This window comes from Lepisma saccharinum, chromosome 2 (assembly GCF_977018435.1).
Source record: "Lepisma saccharinum chromosome 2, izLepSacc3.1, whole genome shotgun sequence".
Lineage (NCBI taxonomy): Eukaryota > Metazoa > Arthropoda > Insecta > Zygentoma > Lepismatidae > Lepisma > Lepisma saccharinum.
In genome coordinates this window covers 187,143,488-187,171,012 of record NC_139230.1, presented here as the reverse complement: position 1 = coordinate 187,171,012, position 27,525 = coordinate 187,143,488, and the positions used below count along the sequence as shown (strand labels likewise).

The window sequence follows — 27,525 nt, the reverse complement described above, 5'->3', positions numbered from 1 at the left end:
GAAATTTAATTTCCACACCCTTGAACAACTTTCCAAAACTATGGTGTATATTTATTATTTGGAATAAACAACACTTTCATTTTAATACAATTACAAAAAATTGGAATATTACATTACCTTCTGTTACTTGAACTTCCTCTGTAATTACGCTATATCGCAAGCCGTTAATCATAAATATTTCCTCATTGACCACCAACCCGCAACCATACAGGTTTCTTCTTCTTCTTCCCTTTGCCTCACGAGATCGAAACACATAAACGTAATATTCTGTGGCACAAAGCTGTGGTGAGCAAGATTCAAGTTCGCTCAGCGTTCAAGTGAGCAGCGCTTGCCGAGCAACACCTATTTGACCGTCAAGTAGCTGAGCGATCACGTTGCTCGCTGAGCGCTCAGATACTTGACGCGCACATGGTCTCACTATCATCGTCGACTATTCCTTCCTCCTCCCACACCTTCGCCCTTACCCTCAAATCTTGCTGAGGGTGAGGGTATGAGCTCATGAGGGGCGCTGTGTGGAGGGAGACCACCTCTGCTCAGAACCGCAGGTGTACCAGACCGAAACGCAATCTGACGCTTGTCCCATCACTTTTTCCGTTTAAAGAATTGCAACCTTCGCTTGTTGTCCGGTGGCAATTCACGTAACTTTTTCATGAACAGTTTTAACCTCGTTGCCGTTTCTGATGCATCCATTAACTTCATTTATGATATCTGCGTTCGATCGGCTCTATGTGTATCATCTGCTTAACAAGACCAGTGTTATTAGATTACTTTCGGTTTGAGCATTTCAGCTAGCCGGCGGGATACTTTCCAGCTAAATCCGAAATAGACGGTTTATTTTATATATTCGGGTTATTAGTCTGTCACCATCTGCGTTTATGGCTTCGTGTAGTTATTACCGAAACATATTTCGTGGAAGTGTTCGCGAAACAAATAACTGGAAGTGCGTCGTAACGCTAGTGAGTCTCATTCATAAGTAAACTTCTCTTGGAGATAATAGGTGGAGGGTGTTTCACCACGGAGAGGTCTAAAACTATAGTAAGACCAATGACTTTCATCCTCATGCTCATATCTTTGTCACTACTCATACCATCGGTTTTATGAATGGCGTAGATATTTTAGTACTAGATGTGAAAATTTGTTTTTCAACAGGATATAAATTATTATCAATGGCATACTTGTTTTTGTTATTATACGTATATACATTACCATGTTTTTAATAAGAATACTATTCTTTTTTTTTTTTTCAATTGAGCATTGGCTTCAGTTCGTCAATTTGTTTGAATTTGCTCCTGATAAGGTGGCCGCGGTGGTTCAGTAGTCCGTGGAAGCCTTCAGAGAGAGCGGACGCGGAAACTAGTTGCTCCGTGAAGGTCAGTGAAAAGTTGCCTTCAGGAAACAACGAGCGGGAGTGCCGTGTGCGTGTTGCTTGTGGCGTTTGGTGCAATTGGCTGGCGAGTAAGTAGAATTGGAAAAGTACTTTAGAATAGTAAAAAGATGAATATTATTAGACAAAATACCATCCAGATACGTTTTCCGTTCGGGGCACCGAGGCCGTCGGCGCGAGAAATTCATGACTTTATTCATGGACAATTTCAACTCCACGTAGATGAGATCTTGGGAATACAAATACCTACGCATTTTCGATGTGTTTTCGTAAAATGTATCAGAGAAGTTATAATGACGCGAATATTAGAGAAATGTGGTCCGGAAACAAACTTTTGTTATGATAATGGTGAAACTGTAAAAGTGCTTTTGAGTGATGCGGGGAGGGAAAGAAAAGCGGTAAGAGTGTTTAACTTACCACTAGAACTAGATGATGACTGTGTGAAAGAAAAAATGACGGAATTTGGGAAGGTGGAATGTATAGACAAAGAAACGTGGTCTGAAAACTTTAAATATCAAGTTTACAACGGGGTAAGAATAGTAAAAATGGAACTGAAAAACCGATTCCGTCGTTCATTACAGTAAAATCTCATCAATGCCATGTGATATACGACGGACAGCCGAGAACGTGCAGGGTGTGTGGAAAAGAAGGACACGATAGCTGGCAATGTGATAGTCGTCAGATAACAACGCTTCGTGTGAATAAAAACCGAGAGAGAAGTTATAGTGATATAGTAGTGGAAAGGGGGAGTTCCTCGAACGTGAAAAATCAGTTCCAACCAGATAATAATCAAAACAGGTCGGAAGGTCTACAAAATGTGATAAAAGAACAAATGAAAGATAAGGGGATAAAGAATGTGCCAAGTGACACCCGCCCGGTGGAAATGTTCCCACCGGTAAATACGGAGACCACAAAGGAAGAACACAACCAGAAAATATTACCGATGGACACAAAACAACCGGGAACTTCCCACCTAGACAAACAAGAGGAAAAAGGAAGTGAAGAAATGCAGGATGACCAGATGCAGGACGAAGGAAACTCAGTTGATCTTCCTCCCATCCCAGCTGCAAAGGACAACGTCCCAAAAGAGGAGGACAAGGGACCATCGAAAGACTGTGAGCTGGAAAGTGAATTGAATACAGAAGAAGAAAGTAACGAAAGTGTCACTTCAGTGTCAAAGTGGAAAAAATCTCAGCAGGTGGGTGCAAAAAAACGGACGAAAAATACTTCGAAAGGTAGCGAGAACACAGTAGCGAAGAGGAGATCAGTGAGAGAGGTAGGAGGTATGAATAGAGTAATGAACAGAAGAAGTAAACCCTAAAAAGGGAAATTGATATTTCATTTGTTGCTTGTATTTTTTTTTAACGTTATGAGGGACGATCGGAAAGTACTATTAACTGTGTGCTATATTATTCATTTATTAATGGTATATACCACTAGAATATGTACTATTAATATTAATGGAATATTTTCGCCTGTGAAATGTAAAATGTTAGAAGAATTTGTACGAGTATTGTTTTTGCAGGAAGTTTGTATGTGTGACTTTCCATCAATATATGGTTACGAAGCGATAGTTAATACTGGTATCAATGGCCGTGGGACAGCAACACTTGTTAGAAATGGCCTAACCATTACTAATGTAAAAAAGTTAGTAGATGGGAGAGGCATTAGCTTTCAAAGTAAGAACTATACTTTTTTGAATATTTATGCCCCATCAGGCAATCAAAATAGACAGTCACGTGAACAATTTTATAATCAGGACATTTTATATTTGCTACCGTTAAATGAATCTAAAATAATATTTGGGGGTGATTTTAATCAGGTATTAAATCCCAGCGATTGTTTAGGAGCTTATCAAAAGAGTCCAGCCCTTGCAACATTAATTGAAGAATTGCATTTGAAAGATATTTGGTTACAGAAGAGACAGGATATAATATTTACATATTTTAATAATAAATCTGGATCGAGAATCGATAGGTTATATACAAATACAGATCAAATAAAAAAATATAACATCCATAGAAGCATTGCCAGCGCCCTTTACTGATCATATGGCAGTAAAAATGGCAATTAACCTGGAAGAAACAAAACTAGTCAGGGGTCCTTCATATTGGAAGCTAAATATACAGTTATTAGAGCTTCCACATATCAATGAAATATTTGCACAAAAATGGGCCGACTGGTGTAAACAACAAAAGTATTACAGTAATCATAATGACTGGTGGGTTCGATATGTAAAACCAAAATTAAAAACATTTTTCTGCTGGTATGGAAAAGAAAATGCAAAAGACAGAAATGGATTGATCAACTTTTATTACCAGTGTTTACACGAGGCATGTCAAGGGAGAGATGTCACCAAAAATTACCAAGCCATACAGCAGTATAAAGCCAAAATCTTAACACTCTAGAGGCAACAAATGGAAGGCATAACAATAAGAACCAATTCCAAGAATTTAATTCAAGATGAAAGAACTTCGATGTATCACTATGTACAGATGCAAAAACAACAAAAAACACTCATGATAAACAATCTTGTGGATTCAGGTGGAGAATCGCATGCGAGTCAGCCAGGAATCATGCAAACATTTTATGACTATTATGGGGAGCTTTATCAAACCGGGGAGGGGGAATCAGAAGCGAGAGAGACAATACTGAATTCTTTAACTAATGGTTTGCAAGAAGAGGATAGACAACTTTTAGATACTGAAGTAACAATAGAAGAAGTATATGAAGCGTTACAAACATGCAATCTTAAAGGAGCACCAGGAAAAGATGGTATTGGTTACAAGTTTTATTTGCAGTTTTTTGAGATTATAAAATATGAACTAATCAAAATCATACAAGATGCCTTTAAAAATGGAAAAGTTTTACAAAATGAAGGCATCATCATATTGATACCGAAAAAAACACATGCAAAACAAGTAGACGACTACAGACCAATAACATTACTAAATTGTGACTATAAAATAATGGCAAAGATCTTAGCAAATAGGTTAAAGTTAATTTTACCACGGATACTCAGCGAGAAACAAACATGCATTGGCAAAAAGCATAACATATTCAGTGCAGTTGGAGGGATTCGCGATCTGATATCCTATTATCAGGTGCAGAAACTTGATGCATGTGTGCTTGCTTTTGATTTCAAAAAAGCGTTTGATTTAGTGTCGCATGACTACCTGTTTGAGGTGCTAAAGGCATATAGATTCAGTGATAAATTTATTAATATTTTGAAAGGTTTCTATCAACAGGCAACATCTCGGATAATGGTCAATGGATTCCTGTCGTCCCCAATAAATGTAACAAGATCAATTCGGCAAGGATGTCCACTAAGTATGCTCTTGTTTGCTTTAACCCTGGATCCTTTGCTGCAATATATCAGGAAAACTACTCCCGACGCGATACACGCCTTTAAGGAAAACCAAGTGTTTGCTTTTGCAGATGATTTATCCGCTTGTATCACCACAAACGAGCAAATGCAAAAAATGATGGCAGCGATACATATATACTGCCGTGCTAGTGGGGCCAAAATAAATATGGAAAAATCAAAGGCGCTACCCTTTGGCACATGGGATCAAAAATATCCAGATATAGGGATCCCATATGTACAGGAAATTAAAATATTAGGAATAATTTTTCACAGGGACGAGGAACAAATGTTAGAATCCAATTGGCAAAAGATAGCGAGAGACATTCGCATACAATGTTATAAAATGCGAAGCAGGCAGTTGAACATGATACAACGAGTGTGGTTTTTGCAAACATATATGTTTAGTAAATTAAACTATACGGCCCAAGTGATCCCGATATATCAAAAATACCTCAGAATAATGAATTCAGCAATTGGTTGGTTTATGTGGTATGGCCATTTTTTTCGAATACCACTATCCAATCTATGGCAAATTAAACTAAAAGGAGGATTGGAGCTCACAAATATTGAGATCAAATGCAAATCCCTATTCCTGGCAAGATCCTATACGCTCTATGGCATTAAAGACTCCATTACATCATTATGGATACAGTTATGGACGGAGGAATTTCCACCCCAAAATCCGCCAGATCTACGCAGATTGCAAAACGGACCGATATATCTACGAAGTTTGATGCAAGAATTCAGTTATGTGGTGCTTCCGCCAAAAGGTGAAGATGTAAAACTCTCTCAATACTTATATACACTGTTTCACAAACAGTTGCAGATACCGACTCACCGCATTGAAAAACATTTTCCCAATAACAGATGGCAAAATATTTGGAAAAATTTAAATAAGAAATTTTTGGATACATCAGTGTATAGTGTTTGGTACAATGTAATACATGATATTATACCAACTAATGAACGCTTACATAATATCAAGAGACAAACAACTAATAAATGCCACATATGTGGAGAGATAGACACCACTGAGCATAGAATAGTAACATGTAATGGAGTACAGGAAATTTGGAAATGCCTAACGACATATCTAGGACAAATATGTCGAACATCACCCCAATACTTTCAACCGTCGATGTGTACAAGACCAGATTTCAAATATTTTCCAGAAAAGAAAAACAATGCAGTAATTTGGTTAATAGCTAATACAATATATTATGTACTTTGTAAAAAGTATGAGAGCAATAGCATTTTGTTCACACAGTATTTAAAAAGAACTAGATGGAAAATGTTACAATATCCAAAAATGTATGAGTATTTTGGAAACTACCTCAGTGTTGTTTAGAAAACAATAATTATGTACTTGTGGTGTGAAACAGGTATTTAATATATGAAGAAATGTATATTTATATTACAGGTACAAATGCATGTTTACGCCAAAAATATTGTATCAGATAGCCAAAATGGGACTCTTACTATAATACTTACTATGTTAAAAATTCTATACAATACTTTAACAGAATTTATGTAAGAAAACAGACCTATTTTGTATATATGCTGATAAAATAAAATTTTGTTTAAAAAAAAAAGTCGGTAACGCGTCTGACTACCATGCTAAAGGTCCCGGGTTCGATCCCCGGCCGGTTCAAATCCGGGAACTTTTCTAACGGTGGAAGCGGCCCCGGCACCTACCCAGCGTCGAATAACATGGGTACCTGGGGGAAACCCTGGGGGGTAAAGGCGGTCAGGGGCGTGATGCTGATCACATCACCCCCACTCATGACCGAATCAAGAAAGTGTGGGGCGTTACCCCCACACCCCCTATACGCCTTCATGGCGTGGTGCTAAGCACAGGGGAACACTTTACCTTTTTTAAGGGGCTCATCTCCATTATTATTAATTTTTTTTTGAAACCACGAAGTTCAATTAGTTCTGTGTTTGCTAAGCGACTTTTGTTTTCGTACTACACCCTGTCCCAGTTATATCTGGAGCAAGGAGGGAAAGCGAGTGGACAGAGCAAAGCAGTACACGCTGACGGGAAGGCTGGTAACTGCTGTCGCTTTCCCCCTCCCTCCACGCAATCTCGTCCCTCTTACTTAGAACCGTCTCGCGTCACTACTTGCGCAAAGACTTGTTTTCGTTCGCCTGCTCCAGAGATACCTGGGACAGAGTGTAGAATACAATTATCTTCAGTGATGATGCGCCCATCATACATACTTTTAACAATCTAAAACAAAAGCTAAATTAAATTGCAAGCATCACTATCGAGACCTTCAAAACTAACAATTAACGGCCAATGAACCAGCACATGACAGCTGAAAAAGGCCACATGTCACTTACGGGAAGCAAAGTAATAGCATGTATTTTTTCCAAGTAACATGTTTCAAGAAAACAGAGACAGAATGTACTGTATATTCTTCCCTTTTTCTGTTTCGGTTATTTTACGTCAATTTTCTACCCTTTTGGTTAATCTCGATGATGACAATGGATGATGAACTTACGAAATGGGTGATGGAAGAAACACAGGTCATAACCAAGGGTAGACATATAATGTTGCGAAGCCAGGGTTCAAATCCCTGAATACTTATGAGGGTTTCTTGGTGATTGCACACTTCTGTATTTCATAATTTCATTTTTCATCGCGATTTCCGTGATTAACTTTATACACACGCACACACACACATATTTATATACAGTATATATATAAAGGGTGTCTCAGAAATATTTTCGGTTTTGAATCCGCCCTCTGGGGCAATTTGCACATTACTGAGAAATGAGATAGATCGCAAACGCTTGGCCACATTGTTAATGTTTAGTTCCCATGGAGCGCTTTACGGGGCAGCAACGTCCTTTTTGTGTTCGTGCGGTTTATAAAAATTATGATTCTTAAGCTGTTGTGCGTCGTTTTGTACATACCGGCATCATTATAACCTGGCAGGAATGAGAGACGTCCTAAGCGCAAATGTAATTAAATATTTGGTGAGCAAGTTTGAAAACACTGGAAGCACTATGACGAGTAAACCGCCGAGACGTCCAAGGTCATCAAGATCGAACAGAAACGTTGATCGTGTGTGCCAGTCTGTTAGTGAGGATCCTCGCCAATCGTTAAGACTGCGTGCAGGTTCTTTAAATTTGCATACGTCGGCAGTTCATCTCAATATTCGCAAGAATATGCATTTCCACCCATACAAAATTGTTATTACACAAGAATTAAAACCACAAGATCCTGCCAATCGATTAGAGTTCTGAAGAACAATGTGAGATCACTTCAATGGTTACAGTAACATATGGTTTTCTCATGACATTAACTGGCCACCGAGATGGCTCGATTTGACACCTGCAGATTTTTTCTTATGGAGTTAACTTAAGAGTAAGGTATACATCCCAATGCCACAAAATTTGAGAGAATTGAAGCAAAGAATTACAGATGAAATCAATCCTATTCCTCGTGCAATGCTTCGGCGAGTGATCGAAAACTTTAGTTCAAGAATAATTGAATGTGAAAACATGAACAGTCACCATTTGTCCAATACTCTTTTCCGCAAATACAAATTTAATGTTTAAGCTTTCTATTGGTAATGTTTTTTTCTTTATACAAACAATTTAAGTATTTATTTTAATAGTTTTAAAAACGAAAATATTTCTTAGGGTGTCTCAGAAATATTTTCGTTTTTAAAACTATTAAACTATAAAACTATAAATTTATCTTTATACAAATAATTTAAGTATTTATTTTAATATTTTCGTTTTTAAAACTATAAAACTATTAAAATACATACTTAAATTGTTTGTATAAACATAAATTTATTACCAAAAGAAAGTTTAAACATTAAATCTTTATTTGTGGAAAAGAGTATTGGACAAATGGTGACCGTTCATGTTTTCAAATTCAATTATTCTTGAAATAACGTTTTCGATCACTCGCCGATATATGTATGTATGTATGTATGTATGTATGTATGTATGTATGTATGTATGTATGTATGTATACACACGCACAATAACCAAAATATGTACAATATTGTTCACTCTTTCATTATCTCCATAGGTTCTCAATTCTGAACTACGCTGGATATTCCCGTAGTCTATATTCCATTCTTTTGTAACATTGTCAGAGCCACTCTTGTCGTTCATAAGCGCATATTATTTTAACATTCAAGGAATTCAATAGAGAAGATGCACTATTGTAACCACAGTCAGCGCTCTCTTTCATTTCTGAAACAACTGTTTTGTCCTTGTTAATCAAACCCAAACATCCACACCCACATAATCAAGCTTGTTGCTTTTACCCAGACAAACTTCTATTCGCTGTACACAGGAATAATTACACTTACATTTGTATACCTCGTTTCATTGATTAATAGCAGATGAATACTATTTTTTGCCGTTTCGGCAATTAACGAAGGGCAGTGTTAGTTGAGTATTTTGTGGTAAAGAGAAATGGCCTCTTTGTACCCCCTCCCCCCATAGCAGGCCGTTCCAATTGAGAAGATTGTTAATTCCTCTGTAAACTTTAATTTTCCAATTTGGTGTAGTGTGTTAGTTACTTTTAGGGAGAAAAACCCGTTGAGGTAATTTTTGGTACAATTAAGAAAAAAAAAATTGTGGTCTTACGGATTGTTAGAGACAAAACAACTGTGAACACTGCAAATACAGTAAAACTATCGGATATTTGAATTACTGTCAACATGAAATTCCCTCAGATGATAAAGTTTGTATAACCCTACCAGAAAATGAACATTGTGAAGATTGTAATCCCGGAATTGGAGCAATGTGTAGTGATTTTCGTTTTAGAGCTACAATTTATTTCTTCACTTTTTTACTAAATAATGAATATTTTGTAAAATCAATATCTAAGAAAATATTTTGAGGAGAGATTATTTCTTCCATAAGTAATTCAAGGAGTGTGTAGCTGTAAAGAGAAAGTTGCAATTAGTGTAAAAACTCAAAAACTTTAAACCGTATGTGCTAAAAATCATGCTACCAGAAATTGATAAAAAAAATACCCAAAACATATAGCAGTAACAGTAAGAAACACTTCCAACGAGAGAAAGTTTAAATTTATTGAAATATAAAATAAGGTTTAAAAAGTTGTGATAATCAATTTGCATAAAAAATTACGTAAAATCCTTTTCGCAGAACAAACTAGATAATCAAAATACCTTCTAATATAAATTGCATATACTTTTAATCTAATAGTTATGAGACGACATTTGGAGATTTTCAAGATATAATGAAGTCAGTAATGCATAATAAAATAAAACAATATTTGAGGTCTCTGGAAGCAATGCGAGAGAAATCGTCGAAGTTAGTAACATTGAACCTAACATTGCTACACCTGGGAAAAATGATTGCAATGGGAGGCGAAGATAAACAATTCTATCGAAACTGCAGACGCATGTAAAAATGGAAAAAAACCGCGGACGCACGGACGTTTGTAAAATATGCCTTTGTAGCTGATACCTGCAATTTTCAGGGCGAAAAAAAATCCATGGAGCAGTTGGCAAAGCTTCGACTTCAAATCCCTTTTTTTTCCCTGACCGTTACCACCTTTTTACTTCCAGGCTAATTTAAAGCAATGTGAAAAAGCATGCCAAATATTACATGCATAAGTTCAAAGAACGACTTGACTACAGTAAACTGGTGAATGTTTACTCTTGAGTTCCTGATGATCTCGTTAATATTTAATATACAGTGCCTGATTAAAGGATTCTGGTTACCTAGGTTGAACCATCTTTTTTCACACACTCTCACGGTAGTCATAAAACCATGTATTTTAGTGAATATTGTCTTCTCAGAAGTTCTACTCTTTGTTAACCAGAAAGTCACCTAAACGCACGCCAATGAAATTAGGCGGGTGGCAGAAGTTCGCGCTGTTGCCACATCGGAGTACAACCCCGTGTGTTCGGAGGTTTAAGTGAATGAAAGATCTTTGAGTTGGTCTTTGTAATCTATGTGATACAAACTGACAGCATTTGCTCGAAAGGTCAGGGATGACACAAAAGTGCCCCGGAGAGAGGTCTGTCTGACGCTCGAACTAGGCAACGCAGCCCGGTTGACATTGCCACGCAGTATGCGAGAACCAGCTACTTCTATCCCGCTCTCGCTTTGTTTTTCCCATATGTGGCAGGAGCGCAATTCTGCCCAGCCGCCTAGTTCAAACGCCATACGGCGAAATGTTCTTTCTAAATACAATGATTCGAGCTGACAGGCGAGTGACGATAGACAGAATAGAAACTGCAATAGGGTGTTCTCATGGTTTAGCCTACAGCATAATGCATGATCCTATAAATTTCCAAAAAGAGTGCGCACGGTCACGGCAAACGTTTCGCAGATGATGATGATGATGTTGAACGTGAATGTGGCTGGCGTATACTCATCAGTTGCTGGGAGAAAGGGTGGCCTTTTGAGAAGTCATTCAAATGTCAAGCTCACTTCTATGTTGCAAGCCAAATAAGCTATGCTATCCTTATGTATTTGTGATTGTCCTTTCATCAATTTCATCCATTATATCATTCATCCTCATCTTCTCGATTAGTCAAAAGTGGCAGAAAAGCAAAAGTAAAATAAATCGAATCAATTAACGTAGCAATTACGAGGAGAAGAATGACTCAATGATGAATTTGTATATGAAATGCTGAGCGTGTGCATATATTTATATATTTAATTTTTAAAGTTTAACAGGAAAAGGACATCGTAATATCTATAATTTACACATACTTTACTCATAGCAATATTCCCGTTACATTTAAATATTAATTAACGTCGTCGCCTTGTAATCAAGGGGTCCCGGGTTCGATACCCGGTGGTGGCACATAGTGGTTCGGAACCCAATTTAAACTGTAGGTCCAGTCCCGATTAGACATACTGTGCATAATGTGGACTTAAAACCCAAACTCAATCAATCAATCAATTTAAATATTAATTTGAATTATTGTCTGCAGATTTTCATGTGGCATCTCGTATGTTCAACGCAAATTCTGTATTTAACTCTCAACTAAAGCCGTTCTGTCTGTGGGACGTTAGCCCGTAAGCCTACAATCCATTAATTACTTCAACACAATAGAATTTCGTGGAACAAATTAAGCTACATTCATTCACGGCGCATGCAATTTCACTATACTCTCTCTTTCTATCACAACACACCACACACTGCACACTCGTTTTGTCTTTTCCAAATAACCTACAATGATAGCAAACTATTGACAGGACTGCAAATTTCCGTAGGGGCATTGTCTCTTCTTCTGGCAAAAGTCCGTGTGCACAGTCGCTGATAACGGAATCCAGATTGAGTTTTTCAACTTTCCTATTTTGGACAAGAAAATCCCGTTCTTTGTTCCGCGTCGACGACGAAACTAAATCGGATTTCAAATTTCATTTGTGTTAGTGTTGAAAGAGCGAGGATTACACAGCACGCAGAGTTTGGTGTTCGGAACAAGATTTCTAAAGACAAATGACATGTGAGGGAAGGTATGGGAGAGGGGCGGCTGCTCCTTATTATCAGTAGTGTACCCCTGCCTCTTGGGGGCGCGTGAAGAGGTGACGTGAGTGAGAGGAATCCGCGTGGCATATTTATTTTAACAGGACAAAAAAAATTGTCCCTGGCTCTTGTAAAATCGTATATTTCACGTCATCACAATCACTTTTTCAAGGTACACCTATACCCTGTTCCGGGAATCTCGAGCGAGCGAACGAGAACAAGTCTCTGAACAATTAGTGACTCGAGAGGGCTCGACCAATGAAAGCGTGAGAGGGATTCCGTGGAGAGAGAAAATCGAAGTTACCAGTCGTTTGCAGGAGCGTGTACTGCTTCACTCTTCCCAACTCGCCTTCTCCCCTTCTTAACCGTTATGCGCAACCTTGCTCCTGAGATTCCCGTAATAGAGTAGATGATGTTGACGATTGATTGATTGATTGATTTAGTTTATTTTACTTCGCGTTTTGTGCCTCTAGGCTAATTTGCGAAGATGGGGATGAGTGATGAAATGATGAAATTGATGAATGGACATTCACAAACAACCAAGCCCGACCGGGATTCGAACCCGGGAACCTTGGCGTCGCAGCGCGATGTGCTAAATGATGTTGACGAGAGTTAAATTCAAGTATTAGTTGGGTAATGTGAAAACGTTACCTGATGAGCGTAGGATAAGGTTCCTACAGGACCCCAGGAAATATTTATTTGTATGATTTGGGGTTCTAGTCTACTTTATGCACAGGTAGGCTAATCGGGACCAGATCTACAGTTTAAAGTGGGATCCGAACCACCGTGCAATGTGCCTACACCTGGTATCGTCCGCGGGACCCCTGGATTACAAGGTGACGAAGTTATCACTATGCCATCGAGGAACACCCCCCCCCCCCCTCCCTCGGAAAGATTCCAAAGGTTCGTGAATTTAAGCAGTGCAGCCATTCAGGCGTCGGAATATACAGGTACGTGCGGATTCATTAGGCTCTACCCGACAATAAAATCGTTTTCCAGTAAAGAGCGCCCCGAACAGGCCCGTACCCAGGAGGGCTAAGGTTACCAGATCACTACAAGGGAAAAGTATGACGTGCTCTCTAAAAATATAGGACAACTATCATTCGCAGTAAATAATATACATTACTAGAACAAGGCAGTAATGAAAAACTGACTCATTTCCTGTTTTAAAAAATGATTTTTTAATGATTTCTTAAATACAAAATTCACAAACTTGAAGTCAAAACTAAACAATACACTTCTTACTACACGTGTTACCAGTCCTACTTCTCAGCGGGATCAGTTTTTCTAAATAAAATTCAGGTTTAGTCAAAATATGCTTATGAAACTCTAAAAATAAAGATGGTTTTCATTTTTCTCGGTACTTAAATGGCACGGAAATTGAGGGTGTTAGACCTTTGATTGTTTAGTCAAACTTTTATAGTGTTGAGAATTACATACGCAGAGAATCAGATAACTACAAGGTCTTGCAGATATGTGTAATAAGCGCTACAAACTCGGGGTTTCATCTTGATGAATTCCTTACCCAGCTCGGGACTTGCACCGAGAACCATCGGTGGCAACAGCATGAGCCGATCGATCGATACGTTCAGCCAAAGAGCCAGCGACAATATGTTTGATATATTTTTCATGTACATTGAGTTTATATTAGACCTTTTTGAAGCCTAAAGAGAAATATTGTTTTCGTACGTACGTACATTGACGTTAAAGACACCAAGTTTCCTTCCAAAGATAAATTATTTATGGAACTCCTATAAACTTCCGCTCCAGTTATAAGCAATTTTCTCGTAATTATCTTACGTCATTTCTATGACGAAATTAATTTCTCAGAAATTCCTTTCAGTGGTTGTTGGCGATAATATGTTACAATTCAATTTCCTTTATGTTAATAACCAGATAAATATCCTATGGTTTCTCGGCTATCTTAATCTTTATTACCTTAATTGTCTGCATTGTTGAGGAAATTCTCTCTAATAAATTTAAACATCATACAAGAATGCAACGCATGTGAAATCTAAGCTGGCGGAATCATATCTATTTTTACTTGCTCCGAGATTTAATTACAGAAAGTATAACAGTTCAGATCCTTCCTGCTTCAGATTTCTGCGGAAACTGGAAATAAGATATTTCCCTGTTTGCTTAACAGGATGTGGTCGGGAAGGAAGCTGCAGCTTTCGGTTATCACAGTTCTTGCAGTCCTCCGCCAATAGAATTCATTGAAAACAATGATCAACGAGATCGATTTCACCAGCTTTCGTGGTTGTCTTCACAAGACGCTACAAACCCAGAGAACACAGGTTTGAATCCTGGTTATGGCATGGATATATTCTTGTGTTTGTCCCATCATTCGAGGCCTCCCCGATGGCGTCATCGCCTTGTACTCAAGGGGTCCCGGGTTCGATACCCGGTGGAGGCATATAGTGGTTCGGATCCCACTTTAAACTGTAGGTCCAGTCCCAATTAGCTTTACTGTGCATAAAGTGGACATTAAAACACCAACTCAATCTAATCAATCCAAAATCCCATCATTCATATCATCTGTTCATCATTCCCCCTCATCGTCTCAATTAACCGAAGATTTTAATCGATGTAAAGCAATTCTAAATAGAAAAGATTCTATTTCAATGGTTTGGATACTAACTAATTTATAAATCGAGATTAAAAACTAAAATTTAAAATCATCCATGCATTCAAAATTGAAAAAAACCGCAATAAAATTATTCTTTCGTTTGTGTTGTAGTGTAGGTGTGAAAGAATTGCTTGTCTTGCCTTTTAAACTATTACAAGTATGTACTACAAAATACTAATGGATCTACTATTAAATGTATTTAATATTTAATTATTTTGATAATATCTTGAATTTTGATCTTTCACTGAAATTGTAAGAGGTGTAGTGGTTAGTGCGTTGTCCTGAGTTTGTATCCCTATCGAGAATAGATATTCCTGGCTTGTTCTACCTCGTATCTCACCTTCTCGTCTTAATTTTCGTGATTAAGTTGTCGAGGTTAATAACCGAAGTCATGGAAATTTCAAGATTGTAAGAACCCTGTTGAAAGTTAATTGTATAATAAGAAATAATTTGACTGCACGTATAACTTGCTCGGAATTACACAAATTAGAAATTAAAATTCGGAACTGACGCAATGAAATTTCACATACCTTGATGACTATGCCACTGGAGAGAAATCTAGAAATCACTGTAATTGTCTTCAATTAAGCAAACGTACGTAACGTGACCTCGTAGTTATTTTTCTTAGATGTAAGAATAGGGGATATCTTCCGACGTTTGCATCAAAGTTTTCATCTTCATATCTTCATATCACATCTTCATATCTACACACTGTTGTCATCCACTGTGTTGTCGTAAGTTTCACAAGAGAAAAAGTGAACGTCACTGTCATACCCACTCCTCCGCCCATATCAGTTTCCGATATCTCAGAAACCACTACAAGTAGGAAGAGAAAATTTAGTGGGAACATTGAATTGCAAAAAAATTTCGCGATTGGCTAGTCTGCTCTTTGAAACCAACAATCAACATGACGCAAACACTTGGTAACTCAAGTTTCTTTTAACTTTTAAGTTCATTTTATTCACACCAGAATCAGATCTGCAGTCAGATGCAAATCACTGAAATTCTATCTCAAAATTTAACATAGAACCATATTAACTGTTATGACATATCCGTTAACTTTTGAGCTCGAGTTTAGGTTTTAAGTCCACTTTATGCATAGATAAGCTAATTGGAACTGGACCTTCTGTTTAAAGTATATTCCGAACCACAATGTGATTCCACCTCGAATCGAACCCGGGATCCCTTGATACCAAGGCGACGACTTTACCACAGCGTCATTGAGGCCTCATCTGTTACCTTTTGCGTCAGTCATAGCCAGTGCTTTTTTCTGAGAGCAAAAGCTCCGGAACTCTTCAACTTTGTTTGTTGTGTTCATAATAACTCATGGGCGTCTGCAGGGAGGGTCAAAGGGGGAGTCGCTTAACCCCGCCTAGAAAAAAATCCCTACTTCTCTTTCGTCCCTCCCATTTATTTGTAACTCTCTTGTCTCGTTCCTTCCTTGCATTTTCTTTCTCGCTTTCGAACTTTCCTCAGTTTTAATATTTCTTCGTTTGCGTTCACTTCCTCTCTTCTTGGCAATTTCGTTTTCTAAGTTCTCCCTCCCATTTTCTGCGTTTCTTCTTTATTCTATCTCTCTATCGATTGTCTGTTATTTCACTTCCTTCTCTGTCTCTCTGCCTGTTATTCTTTCGTCTCGCTTCTCTCTGTCTCTCTCTCTCTCTTTCTTTCTCTCTCTCTCTCTCTCTCTCTCTCTCTCTCTCTCTCTCTTACATCTCTATTCATTTTCTGTCTCTCTCCCATTTCTCTACTTCTCTCTCTATTTCGCTTCCCCATCTCTCTCTCTCTCTTTCTTTCTTCCTCTCTCTCTCTCGCTTACCCCTCTCTCTTTTGTGTGTGTGTGTTTTTTTTTATCTTGCTTCTTTATCTCTCTTTCGGATCGTTATCCGAACGATCTAAATGAAAAAAATGTAAAAGAGAATGCCATGGCGGTCCCGTGAAATTTTTGTGCCATATTTAATCAATATTGTTTCAGTTTGCAAAAATTTGGATCTAGAAGTTTATTAAATTAGCAGAGAGAGAAGTTATAACTACTAGGCACTTCAGACTCTTGCTGCTAAACAATTTTGTCTTAAATGTATGAACACAATTGTTTGCAAGAAAAGAGCGCGGCACAGAGATAATTTATTTATTCGTTACCCTGCCCCTTAATGTTGCTGCATTATATATATATATATACACACATACAGTACATACATACATACATACATACATACATACATACAATGAAACTAAAACAGTGAGATAAAATAAGGTTTATCTTTCCCGACTGAACTTGCATCAGTTGGTGCGTTGTGGTGCATCAAATAGATTTGATGCACTTAGTGTTTTGTGTGTACAAGACAAAATTACTGTTTTAACATTTACGTTTTTTTTTTTAGAGCAGATTGTAGAGAGTATTAATACTTTGGTACCAGTTCGGTATATCGGACACACATTAAAATCGGATATTTTGTGTTTCGCATGGTTCGTACTTACCAATTGTGTATTGCGGAACATAGTTCAAGGTGCCATTATGCTTTTTACACGAAAACACATTTCTCACATACAGAGTGATTTTTTATTCCTTTTTTCGCTTCCGTAACACACATTATGGCGGCCACATCTCGACTCACGTTGTAGGTAAGCAATGTTTCCAACCTTCTTCACCAAAAATACCTACTACTATCTTGTTCGTCACCGGTGGAAATTGTACATTATGCACGGGTAGCTTACGGATAGCCCGGGTAGCTCACGGATAGCCCCACGAACCAGTCACGGATAGCCCCACGAACCATTCAGATATAGCCCCACGAACCATTCACGGATAGCTCCAACGAACCATTCAGATATAGCCCCACTAACCATTCATGGATAGCCCCACGAACTATTTCCGATAAGGTTAGGTTAGGTTAGGCAAGCATAGTGAAAAAAGGGGTTGGAAACACTGACAGGGGCTTATGTCATCAAACGTACGCAGCATGCAGTTCACGTAGCGAAAGCAATGGCAATTGTGCGTCGGTGAGATATTTCTCTTGAAAAATACATGATTTTCGGGTCAAATATATTCCACGATGAAAGAAAATACCTCGACGAACGTTGGAAAGCTTGCAGAAACTCATTTCCGTAAGTAGTTTATCCTGTAAAAATGAAGAAATGTGTTTCCGATATACCGAACTGTTACCAATATTCAGTCTGGAATAACATTCAATGTGAAAAAATCCGACGAAGTCTCAATTGGTACAGGAGTATGGTCATCGGGTTTAATTATAAAAGTTTGGTTGAGGTGAAACACAGCAATCGTACATAGAACCTCAACAGATAGAAGTTAGATTGCAATTCCAATTCCCCTCTTTGCATTTAACACTTCTCGTTTATCAGTTTTCACTTACCTCTGCCTGCAAAATGCAATGATTTTTTACTATATCAGATTACACATTGCAAAGCTGACAGTTTAATCTAAAGTAACCTATCGTATTCCTCCATCCGCAATCCCCTGACGCATGTTACGTGTGAGATGCGAGACTATTCAACCTCAAATGTTTTTCCTACTTCTATTCACGCAGATTATCGTTCTCTTTATACAATCACTTTTGGACCACTGTGATGGAGATCCTAATTTCCAACTCGAGCTGAACACACAAATGTTCATTATCCTTCTTGTCCTTTTACGCTCCTTTCCACTTGTTTTTTTTTTCATTCATTAGCAACTTGTATTTTATACTGTGCCCTTGTATCGATCAACCACATACATTTGGTTATATATTTCTTTATATTTCCAACTTTATATGGACAACAGTCGTCTCCAATTCCCAACTTTTGAAACTAATTTCTCGAGTTCGTGCTAGCGGAATTGCTTAAACTCAGTAGTGATCATGGTATTGTAAAGTGTGGATCCAGTGTCCATAAATTGTTTTAAGTCCACTTTATGCACAGAGCACAGATAGGCTAATCGGGACTGGACCTACAGTTTAAGGTGGGATCCGAACCACTGTGCAATGTGCCTCCACCGGGTATGGAACCCGGGACCCTTTAATTACAAGGTGACGACGTTACCACCACGCCGGGGAGGACCCCAGTAGCCATGAATCTCTTCAAATATTCAGTAAGTGGAGGGGAAAACGTGGCTACAGCTACCAGCCGTTTGCAGCAGCGATCACTACTATGCTCCGCGGCGTACCGATATGCGCGACCTGCTCGACATATCCCTGAGACAGAGTGTACTACTAGAGCAATATAAAATCTGTGTGAATAAAAAGTGGTGAATTTACGGACGGACATAAGGAGGAATTTCTCCAGTTGGGGGAGGGGAGAGGTAAGACATTTTCACATAATCAGGTTTCCTCAATTGACCTATTTGCACATAATTAACCTCAAAAATCAGAATGTACCCTGTTCTTCTCTCAGATCGTGGATGTTCACTTATCCTATTTGCTCCAAAGCGAAAAGCTACATCTCCGATTCACGGCGACAAACAGATATCAAGCGAACTATCGTGTTAAGTTCATTATGTCAATGAAACGTAATTTGTCAGGGACAATGTAGCTCCCAGCATCAGTTGGAAGCTCTTTTCTGACATCGATCTTCTCGTGGTGAGCAAGCTCCAACGCTTTGACAATGCGCGCGGTTTTCTGTCCTGTATCAGCCTCATGCTTGAGGGGTAATAAGATCCTGACATAGTACATCATTAGGCAATATTCAGCGCTCACAGGAGGAGGAAAATCGCATAGAAGCATATTGCCCAAGTATCTCTCAATCTGACTAGAATCTGATTGGAAAACTGCTCGTTGTTAACTTAGTTGATCATGTTAACTAAATGAAAATTACACTGTATATTCTTCTTGTGAAAATATTTTCTAATCATTTGAAGTATTCAACGATATCACGTTCTGACATACACTTGCCTCCCCGATGGCGAAGTGGTAGCGTCATCGCCTTGTAATCGATACCCGGCCCGGTGGAGGCCATAGTGGTTCGGATTCCACTTTAAACTGTAGATCCAGTCCCGATTAGCCTATGTGTGCATAAAGTGGACTTAAAACACCAACTCAATATATCAACCAATCAAATATACTTATATTCTTCTCAACGGTGGTAACAGATGTTTGAAACAGTATCAGAACTTTATTTACTTCCTATTTATAAATTTATAATTGTCTTCCTGTCAGAACCTGACTAAAATATTTATTAATATGCTGAAAACAATATCCAGGTTAAACCGCTGGTTCTACCCTATACATGATACACATATTCCTCTACATTCCACATATACATTCTGCATTCTTTTCCAGACTTCATAGAGAAGAAATTTCTTCGGAATGGCACTTTTATAGCTGTTCAAACTCCACTATAAATTCATATATTATTTGATCCTACATTATTCATTTTCTTCCTATAAAATTTATCCTTGCTCAATCCACTCTTCCACAATGTCATTCTTTCTGACCCCTTCAAGAAAATTAAGCTTTTATATTCCTTTTGACCTCGGGTTGCCATTTCATTCTCCATTTTTTATTCCAAAAATATGCCAGTTTCAAGATTGCATTTCTGTATCATTTAATACAATTGAAATGTGAGATGCATAAATTTTAATACATGTATGAACTTCATGAAATACTTTTCTATGCTCTTTCATTCGCTTCTATGCACATAATTGAAGGGCTCGGGTGTAAAATATGGTAAGTAACATTTTGATCATTTCTGAGTTCATTAAGAAAAAGGTTATTTGAAGCTATACTGTAGATAAATTGTTTTTATGCTGTGGCTACCAATTTCAGAAGGTTTCACTAAGACCAATGCAAATTTAAAAACATGGCAATTTCACTCGAAAATTGAAGGATGGCACATTATATTTTGTCGAAAATGACCAAATTGCCACTTACCATGTTTTACTATGTAAATTTTTCTAGATACATGAGAAAGGATAATTTTACTTATTCCACTTGATCGACTGTCCTGTATGGATTAATCCAATTCTGAGATTCTCATGGAAAATAATTTCGATGGAAACAGGTGTTTGAGTTCGTTTTTAAGTCCATTCGTCGAGAAGATGGATTCATCTCAATGTTACTGTTTTGCGTGGTATGACGCTTCTAACCCTTGAATGTTAAATTGAATTGATATTTTAAGTCCACTTTATGCACAGATAGGCAGATTGGGACTGAACCAAAAAGTTTAAAGTGGGATCCGAACCCCTGGTATCAAACCCGGACCACTTGATTACAAGGTGACGACGTTATTACTAAGCCCAGTGACCCAGCAATGTAATGTAATGTAATACGTGTATAATAAAAAAATTAAAGATGTTTTAAAGAGAAATTAAGAGAAGAACTGCAGACTCGACTATCGTTCAAATTTCTGCAATAAAATATCCTGTATGTGCTAAATTATAAGCTAACTTCAAAGACATATTCTGCATAAATGTGGAAGATATCTTCTAGATATGCTCGTCCGTTTTTTAAAAAATCCCAAATTTCGTAAACTAAACAGCAATGAAATCTACATATTTTCGAACTGCGAATTATTCAATCAGTACCGTTTAGTACTGTAAATTGTAGTGATGTAGGATTATGATATGACATGCGAATTCATACCGCAGAGGAACGTCAGAGGTAAAAATACTATCTTAATGGTGATTTTTCAAACACGTATAATGTTAAGGCATGATTTACTGTAGAAATAAGGCAATCAAATCGTATCTTTGCGAATTGAAGGGTTCGGGTGTAAAACATGGTAAATGACATTCTGCTCATTTTTGAGTTACACAGTAAAATGTGCCATCCTTCAATTTTCGAGTGAAATTGCCATGTCATACAATTTGCATTGGACTCTGTGAAACCTTCTGAAAATGGTAAACACTACACAAAAACAATTTATCTACAGTATAGCTTCTAATAACCTCTTTTCTTAATGAACTCAGAAATGACCAAAATGTCACTTACCATGTTTTACACCCGAGCTCTTCAATTAACCTGTAACATTTCTTTTAATAAAACTAATACTGAACTTAGAACAATGACACTATTGAAGTGCGAAACTGAAGACATAAATTATATAATGATATATATATGAATGGCTTATTGCAGAAAGGGACCTGAGTCACATTTTTGAGGTATCGGAGTTAATTTTTTCATCTCCACTGTGTCTAACATACTGCAGGGGGGTGCATTGAGGGTTGCAAAATTAACTATTCATTATGTTCAATATTTGAGCCAACAACGGCACATTTCTTTCTTACACTATTAATATTATACGATTTTTCATTGTTTTTCTCAGAATTGTGCAAAAGTGACTCAGGTCCCTTTCTGCAATAAGCCATTCATATATATATATATAGCTGAATTATACATTTATATTTAAAAATGTATTTCTTATCAGAGGAATTAATTGATAATTGTTGCGATATTGCGAAAGTTGACATAGTAGAAAATTAAAAGTATTTCAAATTTGAAACAGTATCTAACTGCTGGAGTCATCGTATATGAAAGATAACATTTCAATATGTGATTAAAATATTTCATTAGACCTAAACACGTTTCTAACAAAAATATTTTTCTAGCACATTTCTGTCAACTTGGAGGTGTAACTTTTGCTCGAAAACAAAGTTATTCTTATCAACTGGCAACCAACTCCTAGACATACTGCCAGTTCTGCCCAGTTTATTGATCGTATTGGCAGAAATAAAAGTCAGGAGATTCTTCTGACTCTTAACCTTTTCCGTCTGAAGTCCCCGCAACCAAATCACGTGCACAGGCAGCTTAGTGCACTTTACGCGCATCTCAAATCCAGCTGTGGGCGAAAATCTCTCCTCTTATATTTGGACTACAGCAAAAGTTGTTCCATCGATCAGTATGGAGGAGAGAAGGCATTGTTGTCCCCTTACCACATTAAACGGCTCTTTGGTAGCTCATCACTGGGTTTCATAACTGGATTTCGTCTCCGATGTTTCCAGCGATGGCATTGTGACCCTGAAGGAAACCTTATATATGATCAATAAGAACATGATTTAGATGTTATTTCCTAAAGTAACATCTTAATTTTTAAACAGTAATTTTAGGTAACAAGAGTTTTCCAGTTGTGTTATTACGCCGTGATTGTTGTGAGTTCATCAAAACCTGCATTTAACACGGGCACACACACACAAATCTAATAGTAACGATTAACTATTACAATATTCTATTTACTATATTTTACTGCTCTTTACCTATTACACATTATGTTCGGAAATTGCAACCAATTTAGTTGTATATCATTTCATAGAGTAAATGTTTTGTACAGTCAACGGCAAAGATAATAGTAGGTAAATATTCCAACACCATTTTCATTCTCTTGTATTATACATCGTGTATCGTTTTTGTTGATGTGAAGCGGATATTGTCCTCTGTTTATTTACGTTTTTATTTCAATTCTTAATCATCACATTGTGGGAAACAGACTAAATATAAATGATGGGCAATTTTTCTAAAATTTCCTTTGCCGTTGAGTGTACAGGCTACATATTAGAGTATTTTAAAAGTCAAATATTCTCTTTCATTAGTCTGTGAAAACCAAGATATCACTTTACTCAGGAACATTTCCTTACTTCTTGATATTAACCTAATCTACACTGTCGCTTATTGTCATTCTTATTATTTGATTTAGTTCGCCAAGAACGTTAATTCATGTTGAAATGAATTCGGATACTGGATAATTACTAATATTACCTTTATGACAACTTTGTAGTGTTGACGACTACATCACTTGCAGTAGCGCAGGCCAGTGATTAGTTATGAATCTTATCAAACATATCTACAGTATTACAAGTAATTACCAGTCGTCATTTTCATGACTCCCACTTTAAACTGTAGGGTCCAGTTCCGATTAACCTATTTGATCATAAAGTGGAATCAAAGTTTGGTAAATCATTAATTTCATATCTATAGCATAAATTGAAACAAAATTCTCTGATATAAAATGACGAAACATCTGACTAATATAGAATTTAGTTTTGTCTTGTACGTCCATTTCAGAACGTATTTTCCCATTGTAGTAAATGGTCTTGTAAGTGGAAAATGTGTGATATTACTTCTGTTTCAAAGAACCAAATCTCCATCAAGGTGCTTTGAAATGTTGTCAATAGTAAAGATAACTTTCCAGTCATTCGATCTCAAGAATGTGTAGAAGGAAGCCTATAGCTTCTTTGTGCTAGAATAGCAGCATAATTATATATTTAATATAATAATAATATATGTATTGCTATGAACTGAGGATACAGTGCACAAAACATTCACCTGGAGAGATTGAGAGTGTATCATCTATTGTCTTACAATTAGCAGTAAGGAAGGTATTAATTATAAATTTGATTTCAGAAGAGTTTGTAATTTGACTGTCGATTAAGAAGTATTATTTACAATTAAATAGGAGCAAGAAATATTAGGATATATTTCGCAAGAATAAACTTTATAAAATAAAAATATTAATAAGAAACCATTATAGGATATTATATAATTAGTATAGCTTTGATTTGAGGGCTTAAGAAATAAATGAATCGACAATTGAAAAATAACTATAGATTTATGACACATTTTATTACCACACAATCAGATGAAATTTATTTTTTAATAACTGAAAACTGCATATCCAAAACGGACTGCCGTAGAATATTTACATAGAACTTCGGGAATTAAGTATTAATATACATTGACATATGGTAATTTTTTTCCTAACTTCATGTGTAAATAGTGAATTCAGAGAATAACATAGTTAAATATTAATCAAGTTGTATATGGGAATACAAGTTGAGAGAGGAGGGATAAAAAATAGTTGAATTCAATTCATATAAATATTGATTTTTTCTATGGAAAAAGCGCAAAATGTCACCCATCTTTGTGGAGTGCCTACATTTTTTTTATTCAGACAATAATATTATTTTAATATACTTTGTTTAATATTATAAATAATTATTATTTTTGCAAATAAGAGTATCGATGTTTTAAAATATTATTATCTTTTACAGGTTTATCGTGATAGTATTCCCGATGAAATCGCGATCATTGTGCACTATCAGCAACTGCAGAAAAGCCATAATATTGGTGTGGATTGTCTCCATGGTGTTGTCAATACCAATAGTATTTAGCAAGGTAAGACGTTCAAACATTTCTCTGTAGAATAGAAGAAGAAATATTTGTAATTTTTTAAATTCGAATTTGTTCAGTGCAAATATGTTTACGAGGAGATAGGTAAGCATTCGATACCTTCTAGGAAAGTTCCTTATGTTTCCCCATCTTCATCTGCATCTACCGCATTATAGTTACTTTTCAATCGCCGAGAAGTAAATTCTATTGAATATCAGGAATAAACTAACATATATTTTTTTTAAAAAAAATAGGTGTATCTTCAGGTAAATTATGACATAATGGAATAAAATATATATGGTAAGTAGTTATATACATGCCGTCACATGCATTTTTATGAGCAGCCCAGTAGATTAGTTCCGGTAGGTTTAAATAATAATTTTCAGATAACTTTGCATTTCGGTTATTTCATGAGTGAATGAATTGATTTATTTTACTTCGCGTTTCTACAACTTTTGGCTAAATGCGAAGATGAAGATGAATGGTGATAAGATGAAATAGATGAAGAGACAATCACAAACGCATGTGGACAACACACAACAAAGACCCATAGACGATTATACTGACCATGGGTGATAGTGATAGTATTCCCGATGAAATGGCGATCATTGTCCATTATCAGCAACTGCAGGAAAGCCATAATATTTGTGTGGATATTCTCTATGGTATTGTCAATACGAGTGGTATTTATCAAGGTAAGACTTCAAACATTTCTCTGTAGAATAGAAGAAGTAATAGTCTGCAAAATGCAGTCCAGGATGTTATTTGGTTATTTTATATCCCTGTTCTGCATCTCTAGGTTTATTTCGACTGTTAATCATTTGGGCGGGTTAAAGTTACAGTGGTGTAAGTCACTTTGTTAAAAAGAAAAAAACAGTCTGACTCACAGCACCTTGCTGATCAACACAACAGCTGTTTCCTTTATTACAAGAACTTAAACTCTCATATGTTGACAATTGAATGAATCTCTGATTTAGTTCACGTTCTCTGATAACAGATTAACTTATCTCGATCTGGTTTCTATGTCTAAGTGACTTACACCATTGTAACTTAACCCGTACATTTTCTGAATTTACCTATCATGATAATTTGATCATAAGTATCTTACGCTAACCTCTTCTCCGCTTAGGTCTCAAACTTCTATGAACTATGCACCTCAAATGTGCCATTCCAACTTTAAAATCGTTGACGGAAATTGCAAAAGATAAATTCCAAACGTCTTTGGAGTGAACAGAAGAAGGTAGACAATATTGAATTTAACAAAACTCCTACTAAGAATCTTTTATCCTATATCCATTCCTCAGACTCCAGAATTAAACTTGTCTGCACGAGGAACATTCGGAACTCTGGGAGATAACCAAAGCCAATATATGACTTGAAGTCGACCAGCAGATATAAATTTTAGACAGGATGTGCGTTTATGTTATCCCTGACGGCTAATCACGTAGGGAACGAAAGGAAGTTATCTCAAGGAGATTGAAACCGCAGGCAGCCACGAAGGAGATTGCGTTGCAATGACACACCTTGCAGAGGATATCGAAGCTTAGAAAGCCGGTTATTGATGTTCGGAATGAAGATGAGGCTTCAAGGGTAAATGCTTTCTGCAAAATAAAATTTACAGCCTAAAAACGGAAAGGTTGCTTTTATAGTCGATGTCATCAATACTTTGGTGGGATATGTAATGTTAAAGCTGAATAATATTTAGTAACATCTATGGCATATTAGTCCTCGCAGAAGAGAAATATACCAAAGATACATGGGAAGGATGTTGTCAGTTGTTAAAAATCATGATCTGGAAAACATATTGTCTCAATCATTGGAATACATATAAAGTAATTATCTATGTAGTAAGTAATTCAGAGATATCCTTCCAGGCATTTTTTGTTAAAATGCATTAGATATATGGAATGAAATCGCTTAGGTTTGTAGGCATATTGAAATCTTAAATAGGAAAATATTCTCAAGCTTGAAAGTTTAAATCTATGGTGCACATACCACTTCTGAGCTTTGATCCGTCATACCTAAACTTTTCCAGACGTCAGTTACCAAATATGTCTGCTTGCTTGATTGATTGAATTAAGTTATTTTTCGTCGCTTTTCTGCAACTTTAGACTAATTACGACGATGAGGATGATATGATGAAATTGATGAAGGGATGCTCAGAAAGAACACCGGTTCGCAGACCGGGATTCGAACCCGGGACCCCTGGCGTCGTCGCGTGCTGTGCTAACTACTCCGCTACGGACTTCGGCAAATATGTCTGCTGAATATGACAATAACCTACACTCAAGGTGAGTAATACATAATAACTGATTACGAGAGCAGAACATATCTCAAGCAGTAATGTGACTTACATTTAAAAACAAAATTTTAAATGTCATACTTATGTTATTTATCATTCATGTAAATAAGTCTCATTTTAATTGCTTTCTCTCTCTCTCTCTCTCTCTCTCTCTCTCTCTCTCTCTCTCTCTCTCTCTCTCTCTCTCTCTCTCTCTCTCTCATTCTGTACAGTCTTATTTGGAGGAATAATTTATATCCCTTAATCAATTACCCAAAGAAGGAGAAAAG

General features: G+C 36.9%; 1 protein-coding gene across 1 annotated transcript in view; it reads left to right on the top strand.

The window, feature by feature from the left end:
• LOC145980917 (allatostatin-A receptor-like) overlaps positions 1-27,525 on the top strand; it is a 212,857-nt gene that overhangs the window by 17,269 nt on the left and 168,063 nt on the right. Inside the window, exon 2 of the mRNA XM_083114004.1 lies at positions 24,837-24,960. Within this exon, the coding sequence (XP_082970130.1) occupies positions 24,837-24,960 (124 nt within the window). The remainder of the gene's footprint in view (positions 1-24,836; positions 24,961-27,525) is intronic.